The sequence below is a fragment of the Cajanus cajan genome, chromosome 11 (genome assembly GCF_000230855.2).
Source record: "Cajanus cajan strain Asha chromosome 11, NIPB_CcT2T_4, whole genome shotgun sequence".
NCBI classification, from domain to species: Eukaryota; Viridiplantae; Streptophyta; class Magnoliopsida; order Fabales; family Fabaceae; genus Cajanus; species Cajanus cajan.
In genome coordinates, this window is record NC_138527.1 from 28,244,964 (window position 1) to 28,256,817 (window position 11,854).

Here is an 11,854-nt window from a genome sequence, read left to right on the forward strand (position 1 = left end):
GAAGTCAACAAAAATAAAAACATTTTGTACTTTTTATGTTCAAATAAGTAAAAATTAAGAACACTATATATTTTACATGAAAAAATAATAAAAAACAAACTTTTAAATTACATCTCGTCATCTTCATGTACAGGACATCAACATAAGTTCCATATTCGAGGAATGTTACCTGCAAACAAAAATTATAATTTAAAAATACAAAACAACGAAAGTTAAAAAGAAATTAACAAAAGTCCAATTTTGTTTAGATAAAAATCGTTTGTCAAAATTATAGTACCATGCTGTATCCTTTTCTTATAGTAGACACAATTTATATTATAAATTGTTTAAATAGTACTTGTTAGTTGTTAGCACTTAACAAAATCAATTGTGAAACGAAAAAATAAACGGTCTATTTGGATTTATTGGATTGGAATTCAAAGGGTTGCATCACTTTGAAATAGCAACACAAGCTTAGGAGTTTGGAAAGAGTTGACAAAGGAAGCACTTTGTAATTACCTCTTGGCAGAGTGGCCTATTGAAATTTTGGTCTTTTATTTGATAAAGGAAGCACATTTCCACTGCCACTTCCTTCTTCATTCCAGAGTTCTTTCTCTGCTATTGAAAAGTGGGGATTTATAAATCGAATATCTGTCATGTTTGTTTTTTGTTCCAGTACACGTATTCCCATCCATTCTATATCTTTTCCTCTTACATCAGGCAACAGAACAATCTCAGCAAGTTTCCATCCATTCCTAACACGTAATCCTTCATTTTCAATATCTCCTATTTCGAGCCCATCATACACAAAAGTATGATTTGTCTCATACTGCTTCCAACCATCTCCACCCGTGAAAATTAGTGGTATCTGTAATATGCCATTAACCATCAGGTGTCTCATAGAGCGAGGGTGAAGTCCAGCAGCACATAGAGTAATTGGCGGGAACTTGTTACGAAACCAGAAACGCAAGGATGGACCCTTGCTACTGCAATTCAACCAACTTGGCATACTTGATCCTGGAAATATGAAACTTCTGCCCCTATTCTCGTGTAGTCTCTGTCAATCACATTTAATTAAAATATGTCACTTAAGCATTCACTTTAAGTATGAGACAATATTCAAAACATAGATAAGATACCTCATTCAGTAACATTTCATTAGATTCGGAAGATAAAGATAGGCAATTGAAAGCTGAAAGAATTTTAAAGTTTGGTGGAAGGCCTCTGATTTCTCGAAGCCGCTTGCATCCATTCAAATAAAGTGCTTTCAAGGAGAGACAGACACTGATGGATGATGGAAGGATTGTGATATTGCTGTAATTAAGGGATAGGATTGTTACATTGCGCATCCAAGGAAGAACTGGGCAAAGAAATTGATCTGTCAAGTGATAACAACACTCAAAATTAATATAACTCATAGAGTTGGCACTTGAAGACATTATTTCTTGACCTTGACCTTCCCCATTCTGAACTAGAGCAAGCCTCTCACAATACTTAGCTTCCAAACGCTTAAGTTGCAGCGTAAAAATACTACTTGGTAGTTCAAGTAGCCATTTGCATCCATCGAGATACAGGTATTTGAGTCCAACTAGATTTCCAATTGAAAAAGGCAAGCCACGTATACCACTATCACTCAAATCAAGGAAACGCATTTTTTCCATCTTCCCTAAAATTTCTGGAAAACTCGTGAGACTTGTGCAATTATGAAGGTTCAACCATTCAAGTCTATTAAGCAATCCATCGGAGTCATGAATTTCAACTAAGTTTCTGCAACATTGAAGATCCAGTTTCTTCAGATTTGGTGCTCCAGACATGTCAGGCATTTTCTTTAGTAATTCGCATCCACTTAAGTTCATTTCCATCAAAGACTTGAATTTCTGAAAAAAAAAAAAAACAACATAGTAACTAATTTATGAATTTTTAAATGGACTTACAACTTATTAATATCCAAGACCAAATAAACATCAAGAATCCAAGATTGATAGCTACTAAATAATACCATGATCACTTGATCCGCGAATGTAAAATAACTCATAGGCAAGTCCAATATGACAAGTTTCTTTGGATCAAAATTAGCAGGTAAGGATGATTCAGGATATGCAGTCCATTTTAGCACTCTTAAACTTTTTGGGAGAACACTAGGTCCTCTAGAAAAGTGAGCATTTTCTACCACCAATATTTTAAGGTTTTCCATCTTCTCCAATGCGGTTCCATCCCATTGCACTTCTTTAACTTTAGGCAACTGTAGCATGATGATCTCAGTTTTATCGGATCCCTTTAAGTCATAGTAGTCAAATTAGGATAAAGTTTTTCAAATAAAACTAACAAATTTTGTAAACATAAAATTTAATTGCAGAGGATTAACAACCAGTTTTCTGCTATACATTTGTCAAAAAGGAATCAGAGATAAATAAACGCTGCACAATGCACATACCTTGCTCTGTTTGAAAACACGAAGAATATCTTTAAAGAACCATAATCTACTGCGTTCACCTGGTTTAGAGGGTGATTCAAGCCGTACAATCTCTCTACCCATATCCTCAATCAAATCATGCATTTTCACACAATCTAGATCAATCTTTATTAGACATTTATCAACCAACACCTGGATAGCATAATTTGGGGCAGAGCCACGACCACTGTGTAGTATGCTTATGACATCATTCAGACGGTATCCTTTAAAGAAACAAGCAATGTCTAAAAATATTTCCTTTTCAAATTCCTTTAAGCCATCATAGCTTACTCTTAGGATTTGTTGAATATCTTCATGAGGAATTCTTTCATAAGTATCTAATGCTGACTTCCATTCCAATTCTGTCTTACCGTATAAATCAGAGCCTATTATTTCCAGAGATAATGGTAGGCCATTAGAATGTTGCAATACTCTCTTTGAAATGTCCAGATAACCAGGATTAACCCGCTTTCTTTTGAAAGCATTCCAACTGAACAGTTCAAGGGCCTCTTCTTGATTTAATCCTTCCATTTCATAGGTTCTTTCAACACCATGAACACGTAGCAAATGCTTATTTCTAGAGGTAATAATAATTCTGCTGCTAGGACCAAACCATTCTAGTCCACCTGCAAGTACTTCTAATTGCTTCAATTTGTCAACATCATCCAAAATTAAAAGAACTTTCTTTTTACTTAGCCTACTTTTAATTATTGGAATTCCTTGCTTTATATTCCCCAACTTGGTGTCTTTCTTTCCAACTATATCAGAAAGAAGTTTTTCCTGAAGTTGTACTAGCTCATGCTCCATTATTTTTTTTCCAATGTCGGCAAGAAAACAAAGGCCTTCAAATTGATGAGCAATGAAATTGTATACTGCACAAGCAAGTGTTGTCTTTCCAATTCCACCTATTCCATAAATCCCTACCATGTGGACTTCATCATTTGACTCAAGATCAAGAAGTGACTTCACCTTTTGGACGCGAGACTCTAACCCAACTGGGTAATGAGTAACATGTAAAGTGTTACGGTTGATCCTTTTAGAGACTTCTTGAATGATCTTTCCAATGATTTCACATTCGCACCTGCCCAAATACAAAAAAAAAATGTGAATAGAATGTTGAACCAATCCAATAAAATAAAAAATAATACACATATAAAAAATGACACTTTATGTTCATGTAAAGTGTCTTTTCTACATGTATTACAACAAAGTTTAAAGTATATTTATTGAATATATACTTCAGACTAATGATTTTATTTTCACAAAAAATGGCAAAGCATACAACATAATTTGACCAAGAAATTATATGTACTGTATAAGTGTGAACAATTTCATGGCAAATTGGTGCCTTCAAAAATCCCATAAAATGGCAAAGCATATAATATAATTTGATCAAGAAAATTAAATTAGGTAAAATCAAAGAGAGTTGCTATATAACCCAAATGCTTCTAAGAATGATACATTAATTATTTTTTGGACTAATATTTATACTTTTAGCTAATTTTTAATTATTACTACAAAAACTGATTTGGTATTGATAAATGTCTAATTAGTTTGATAAAATTTAAATTTGAGACACTTATCTAACACACTTTTTGTATATATTGATATAATTTTGGCAAATACATTAAGAATCAAAGAGGGGCTCTTAATTTACATTATTACATGGAGTGATGAGTTTTTGATCAGATTTTCCTCTTATTTTGTAGTTTTTGAAATCTGGAGACGGCTGAGCGTCTTGAAACGGCTGAGCGCTTTCAAGGTTAAAATCAAGTTTTTGAAATCTGGAGGCAAACGGTTGAGCGCCTTGAAACGGCTGAGCGCCTTCAAGCCAGAGAGCTCAACAAATGCAGCAAAGGAAAGGCGCTCAGCCACTCTAAGGCGCTGAGCGGATTTGGCCCTAGAAGAAGGAGTGCTCTCTGCCTCCAAGGCGCTTAGCGGATTTGAACGGCTCAGCCCTTTAAATTACTTCATGGTGAAGAATTCTTCAAACCGCTCAGCCGTTTCAAGGCGCTGAGCGAATTCTTCTCTTTCCTGCCTACTCTGTTTTAATTCTAGCACTTATAAAAGGGCAGAGGAGAGAGAAAAGGGGATCACAAGTTGTACGAAGTGAAGAACAGAGAGGAACGAGGAAACAGAGCACTTTGGAGCTCGTGGGGACGCGATTCTTCAGAGGATCTCTTTCTTCTACCTTTCATCTTGTTGTTTTGTGATTCCTTGTACCATGGAGAGCTAAAGCTCTAGGTTTGGGATTAATGTAGTCATCAAACTCCTGTGTATTCCTCTTTGATTTATATATACACATCTCATCTATTACTCAATGTCAGTGATTTGTATTCTGTTCTTAATGTTTTGATAAACTGATCATTTATCTTTGATCTTGGATTTAGAATTTGGTTGGAAGACGTTTTCTGAATCTAGACTTGAAACAAATCACCTATTAGTTTTGAGAGCCAGGGATGGTCTTGAAATTAATAGTTGCAACAAGTTCTGATTCTTAATGCGGGATATTTAACTGAATGAAGTGAGGAATCATTCATTGAGTTAAATCTCTCAGAATTTCTTATGCCAAGGGATTGGGTTTGAATGAAAATAGAGAACTCAATGGCAAAGAGTAATGAAATCATTTGATAGAATCATTAGGAATACATAGGAGGGAGATTGATGAATTTAATCCCAAACTGTTTCTCATATCTGTTTTTCTAAAATTAATTTGTCTTTTGGTTACTTAACTTTGATCGATCATTCACAACAAGTTTCGAATATATGTACTCACTCAATTTTCAGTTCACAAAGTTTCAATTAGTATAATAGAAATCATAGCTTACTTCACAAGTCCCTGAGGATCGACAACCTTTCAAATATACTACAGAGACTTGGGTGCACTTGCCCAGAAAATCCAACAAGTTTCTTGGCGCCGTTGCCGGGGACTTGTGTCAAGATAGTTTGTGACTTCTATTATTCTTGTTGTAGCTTGTTTTTGTATATTTGTTCTGTTTTCCTTTTGTTGAATATATTCTTTATCTAGGTGTTCTAACCTTTCTGTTTAAGTCAGTCTTTGTAGCTTATTGTATAAGGCAGGAACAGGAAGGCACTTCCACCTCAGTTTCAGCTCAAAACTCTACTCCTAAACCAATGGCTGAAGAAGGACCAGGTGGTGATAGACCACCTCATCATCCTCCAAGGAGACTCCTAGGAGAATATAATCATCAGTTGGGTCCTAGACACTTCTCCAGTATTGTCAGGCCAACCAAGGGGGTGGAGATGAAACCAGCACTATTATCTCTCATAACTGCCAATCAATTTGCAGGGATGGACCATGAAGATCCCTACACACACCTATCTTCTTTCTATGAGCTCATTGGCACTATGGGCGTTCCTGGCGAAGATGAAGAAGCGGTATATCTGCGATTATTTCCTTTCTCTTTGACAGGTAAGGCCAAGACATGGCTGCAGGCCCACCCAAATCAGAGCCTGACCAGATGGGAGGATGTAGAGCGGAAGTTCTTGGCAAGATTCTTTCCTCCTTCCAGATATATAAGTGCTAAATCAGCAATTGCAACATTCTCTCAAGGTGTTGATGAACCTTTGTGTGAAGCTTGGGAGAGATATAAATCTTTGTTGAGGAAATGCCCAAATCATGGGTTTGATGATGTTGCACAGCTCAACATGTTCTATAATGGGTTAAGGCCGCAAACAAAGATGTTATTGGATGCTTCTGCTGGTGGTTCTATGATGATGAAGGATTCTGAGGAAGCAATCACTATTATTGATGCTTTGGCAGCCAGTGATTATCAAGCTCACCATGATAGGAGCCAGCCCACAAAAAGGGGAATTCTGGAACTGGATACTCAAAATGCAATTCTAGCTCAAAATAAACTCCTTTCTCAGCAGATGGAAGAGTTAAAGAAACATATGTCCAAGCTTCAAGTAGGATCATCTTCACGTCCTCATCAAGTAATGAGATGTGATTTTTGTGCAGGTGATCATCCAAATGGACATTGTACTATCTCTGAGCCAGATCAGGAGGAGGAAGTGAATTACATGAACAATCCAGGAAGGCAAGGGAATTTCTATGGCAATTATAATCAGAATCAAGGTTGGAGGAATAATCAAAATCAGTATTCTGGGTGGAAGCAAGAAGCAGGGCCATCACAAAGGCAACCTCCACAGAAGCTATATCAAAATCAATCTTCCTATCAGCCATACAGGTTATCAAAAATGGAGGAAGCTCTTATACAGTTTATGCAAGTTTCCACAACCAATCAGAAAAATACTGAAGCCTCTATCAGAAGTCTGGAAGTACAAATAGGGCAGTTGGCTAAGCAGTTGGCAGAGCAGCAAAGCAATAATTTTTCAGCCAATACACAGGTCAATCCTAAAGAGTATTGTCAGTCAATCACAACTAGGAGAGGCACTGAAGGGGATTGGTGATAATTTGAGAGAAAATAAAGATGGAGTGGATGAAGATAAGAGTGAAGTTGAGTTGAAAAGTGAGAAAGAGGTGGAGGTGAATAAAGAGGCAGAAAAAAATGAGAAAAATAAAAAAGAGAGTGAAAATGATGGAAGGAAAAATGGAGTTGTGAGGGAGGAGAGTAAGAAGAAGGGGAAAGAAGTTGTTAGGCCTCCTCCTGTGAAGAATCTACCTTACCCACATGCTCCATCAAAGAAATACAAGGAACGCCAGTTTACAAGGTTCCTTGATATAATCAAGAGGTTACAGATTAACATACCCTTTGCAGAGGCCTTGGAACAGATGTCATCTTATGCTAGATTTATGAAGGAACTTCTGACAAAGAAGAGGAAATTGAGTGAGGATGGAACAGTGGAGTTAGAGGCAGGTTGCAGTGCTATAATTCAAAGGTCACTTCCACAAAAATCTAGAGACCCAGGGAGTTTCACCTTGCCAGTCACCATTGGCGATCTCTTTGTGGGCAAGGAATTATTGGATTTAGGGGCTAGCATCAATCTTATGCCCTTATCTATGTTAAAGAGGATAGGTGATGTGGAGGTGAAACCTACTAGGATGACTCTGCAGCTGGCTGACAGATCTATTAAGTACCTTCATGGTATTTTTGAAGATCTCTTGGTTAAGGTTGATAAATTTTTCTTTCCAGTTGATTTTGTTGTCATGGACATGGAAGAGGATTCTGAGGTTCCTCTCATTCTGGGTCGGCCATTCATGAAGACAGCTAAGGTCATTATAGATGTTGATGATGGAAAACTCAAGGTCAGGGTGCATGGTGATGAGGTGAATTTTAATAATTTTGAAGCTATGAAACACCCAAATGACAAGAAAGATTGTTTTAGAGTGGATGTGATGGATGAAGTGTGTTTGGAATCTGAAAGAAAATTTTCATTAGCCACACCAGTAGAGAAGTCATTAAATTTTGATATGAAAGCTGCAAGTGAAAAAAGGAAACTTCAATTACATGAACTTGAAGAAATGCGTTTGCAGGCTTATGAATCCTCAAAAATTTACAAGAGTAAGGTGAAGTCCTACCATGACAAGAAAGTTGTGCAGAGAAAGTTCCAACTAGGCCAACAAGCATTATTGTTCAAGTCCAGGCTGAGATTATTCCCTGGAAAGCTCAAGTCCAAATGGTCAGGTCCTTTTGTGATTAAATCAGCTATAACTTCTGGGGCAGTAGAGTTGGAAGAACCAAAGTCTAGAAGATCTGGGATGATGAATGGTCAGAGAATTATGCCATATCTGGGTGGTGAGGTTGAGAAACTTACCACTGTCATTCATCTCAATGATCCATGACTGAGTGAAGTGTCAAGCTAATGACAATAAAGAAGAGCTTACTGGGAGGCAACCCAACCATTTTGGTTTGAATTCTCATTTTCATTTTATTTTAATACTTTACATATGTAATTATGCTTTTGAAGAGTTGAGTTTGTGATTTTATGTTTTGATGATGCATTCTATCAAATGTTTTGTTCCTTCAACATTCTCCTCTCTTGTGTTATGCTTTTTATAGTTTATTGAAGGTAACTGGAAGTGGGAGTGTGAAAGGAGATCAAAATGTGCTTCTTCCAGGTAAGTCTACAAAACTGACAAAACGGCTCAGCCGTTTGGCTGCAGTGTCTAATTTTTAGCTAAAATTTTCCTCCCAGGGAGAAAACGGCTCAGCCCTTGAAAACGGCTCAACTGTTCATATCAGCAAAACATTTTGGTTGAGATTTCTGCATCAAACGGCTGAGCGCTTTCAAAGCGCTCAGCCCTTTTCTTTATATTGCTCTCTGCACCCAAACGGCTGAGCGCCTAGAAAGGGCTGAGCGCCTCAAAAAAAAAATTGAGAAAGACCAATCCAAGAAAAAAAAAGTTATCCCTTTATTTGTCTTTCATTCCCAACACTTTCAAACCTAGTCTTCTCATTTTCTCTCACTTTCTTCTCTTCCACACACACCATCATTCTCTTTGATTCAAGGTAAGTTTCAAGCTCTCTCTTTTGATTTCTGTTGTGCCTTCATGTAAATATCTTATTAGTATCTGATGTGTTTTGTGTCCACTTGTGGTGATGATAAAACTCTTTTTGGGAATCAAATTGATAATCTTTCTGGAATGAGCACTTTCATGGTTCAAGTTTTCAATGAGCATTGTTTGCTAATATGGAAATCTACATTGTTGCACAAGTGGTTGTACATTTTTGACTTAAAATGTGTGCTTCAAGCGTGTTCAAGTGAAATTGAAATGAGTCTGAAGTTGTTGATGTCTAGGGCACTTAACCAAACCGTGTGAGTGAGTGGGCAAAACAGTTAAAATTTAATCTTTGAGAGTCATCATTGATTCATGCGGTCGGTTTTGTTTGAGTCTTCCATGAGCTACAGTTAAGCTATGCTTGGAATTTACTAAGGCAGTTGTTTTACTTAGCCAGTAGCCAAAAAGCCAACCCATGAAGTACATTGACCCTTGAGCAGACAAATCTGACCCTAAACAGAACCCCTAAGCTTACAAAGAAAAATCATGATTGTCCTTAGCCTTGTTGGTAAGAGACATTCTCATGAAACAAGTAGGTTTGAGCAAAGTTGGGGGTAAATGTATGGAGTGTTCATGTGGTTAGAGCTGCACAAGCAAAGTATTGTTCCCTGTATATATATGTAGTATTCAATGTCAAAAAAAAAAATATTATAATCAAGGTTCCATGTTACCATTCCATCAATTATTGTAATATTCTAAAAGAGAAAGGAACCAGTAAATTCAATCAAAAGAGGGATGAGACATAAGAGTCAAGAGAATTCAAGCAACTGCAAAGATTGAATATAAACCCATATGAGTGAGAATGTCTCTTTCCAAACAGGCCTTTGAATCTCTAAAAGAAAAACCAAGCTCTCTTATAGCCAGGCCACATTACAACCCTCTTTAAGTCCTTAGTGATTCCTGTTTAGTTCTAACAATAGACTTGTGGGAGATGAATAACAAAGCAGACTTAGCGTGTTTTGGTGCATGAAAAGAGAGAAACACTCACCCTTCACAACATATTATTGAGAGATACACAATTGTGAGGAAAATCTTAGTGCCTTGATTGAAAACAATGGAAGATGAGTGGATATTTCCCTTGAATATGCTTGATGTTCATGATTTTTGTTATTATGTGGGCACCATTTGTAGTAACATGTACTCACTGGATTGTGCAACAAGTTTTCATTGGACTCCTTGAAATCATGTAAGTGCATTAACATATATTTTTTTTGGGTGAAACTTGTAGTGTTTCACTGGGTATATAAGTTAGTTATATTCTCTCAATTAAGATCTTTTGTTTGAGGACAAACAAATTTCTAAGTTGGGGGTAGAACTCAATGACAAAGAGTAATGAAATCATTTGATAGAATCATTAGGAATACATAGGAGGGAGATTGATGAATTTAATCCCAAACTGTTTCTCATATCTGTTTTTCTAAAATTAATTTGTCTTTTGGTTACTTAACTTTGATCGATCATTCACAACAAGTTTCAAATATATGTACTCACTCAATTTTCAGTTTACAAAGTTTCAATTAGTATAATAGAAATCATAGCTTACTTCACAAGTCCCTGAGGATCGACAACCTTTCAAATATACTACAGAGACTTGAGTGCGCTTGTCCAGAAAATCCAACAAGTATGGTTCAAATTTTATAACACTTTTAAACGGAACAAACACTTAACTTTTTTTTTTTATTTGATTTAAGTAATTTTTAAGTCAGAAACTAAATTAAGTTATACCGCGAACTCATGGATACGTCTCATAAAATTTTTAATATCCTACAAAATAATAATATTCATAGAAAACGAATGGTTATTTGCTTACCCGTCTTTGAAATGCCATCCCGATAAATTAGCTGCTGCTTGCAAAATTGACCTCCATTTGTTGACTTTGTCCTTGTCACTAATTCTGCTTTCATGTTTGGCCAGGGCTTCTGCATAACTTCCTTTTTGATATCGCACATCGGATGGATCCACTTTATAAAAAACAGGCCAAACCAACTTGTCCTTGTGATTTAAGCAATCCATGATATCCTCAAGTTCTTGTAAACAAAAAGTTGATGATGCATAGTTTGGTGAAAAAATGATAATGGCAATCCTAGATTCTTGAATTGCCTTCAACAAAGCTTGTGTGATTTCTTCTCCCTTCCTCAGCTCTTCATCATCCATGAAGGTGTGGATTCCCTTTTCATCCAAAGCATTGAAAAGGTTTGTAGTAAAACCGGTGCGGGTGTCCTCACCTCGAAAACTGAGGAAAACATCATAAGACCATTGATGGGCAAAGGAAGAGGATGTTGGATTAAGCATGATGTGAAGATGCAACAGATGACTCCCGCAAAAGACAGAGAAAGTATAAAAGTCAAAATAATTGAGAGAAATATAATATAAAGTGAAAAGCATGCTTTGGATAATTTACATGTTGACGGGAGACTTCTGCGTTGGCATGCAATTAAACAAAGTTTCCTAAGAAACGGGGAAATGGGAGAAAGAAGATACAGAGAAAGTGGAAGTAACATGGAAGACACCAAGGCCTTTCCTAAATTTAAAACTAAAATGAAACTTATGTAACAACAAAACTAATAAGGAAAGGTCTACGATACCTGCTATAATTGTGTGTACCGTAACAGTCGGTCTAGTTTTATTTTTAAATTAATATTATATTTTATTTATAAATTAAATTACTTGTGTTATAAAGTTATCTGTAATGTAAATTTTTCAGTTAAATATTTACAATTAATATAAATGGTTTACATTAATTTTTAAAAAATATACTTTTGGAGAATAATTTGATTTAACAAACATATTTTAAGAAAATAAGTTTGATTAATATTATAGATTTCAATTATTTTAATTTAGTCCCTTCAAAAAACATTATTTTAATTTAGTTGTTTTTGTGAATTTTTTAAAAAATAGTTAATTCTTTTATTTATTGACATGAAATATAGTTATTTTTA

At 35.9% G+C, this 11,854-nt stretch overlaps 1 protein-coding gene across 2 annotated transcripts; it reads right to left on the reverse strand.

Moving 5' to 3' along the window:
• Positions 1-11,454, reverse strand: LOC109801158 (disease resistance protein Roq1). 2 transcript variants are annotated; one of them, XM_083066078.1, is made up of 7 exons: positions 11,317-11,454; positions 10,726-11,148; positions 2,414-3,512; positions 1,979-2,254; positions 1,119-1,856; positions 499-1,036; positions 1-169 (listed from the first exon to the last, which is right to left on the reverse strand). In XM_083066078.1, exons 1-6 carry the CDS (start codon positions 11,343-11,345, stop codon positions 515-517), a joined length of 3,087 nt encoding a protein of 1,028 aa, XP_082922204.1. In that variant the 5' UTR covers positions 11,346-11,454; the 3' UTR covers positions 1-169; positions 499-514. The 2 variants fall into 2 exon arrangements, with proteins under 2 accessions (XP_082922204.1, XP_020217752.3); XM_020362163.3 differs by having other exon boundaries at positions 10,726-11,452.
• Between the last annotated feature and the right edge of the window lie 400 nt (positions 11,455-11,854).

Excerpts from the sequence above, each read along its gene's own strand:
- LOC109801158 (XM_020362163.3), bottom strand. The coding sequence starts at position 11,300 with ATGCTTTTCACTTTATATTATATTTCTCTCAATTATTTTGACTTTTAT. Across the intron at positions 3,513-10,725 it reads GGATGGCATTTCAAAGACGG|GTGCGAATGTGAAATCATTG; the intron begins GTAAGCAAATAA and ends GTATTTGGGCAG. Across the intron at positions 1,857-1,978 it reads TCGCGGATCAAGTGATCATG|AAATTCAAGTCTTTGATGGA; the intron begins GTATTATTTAGT and ends TTTTTTTTTCAG.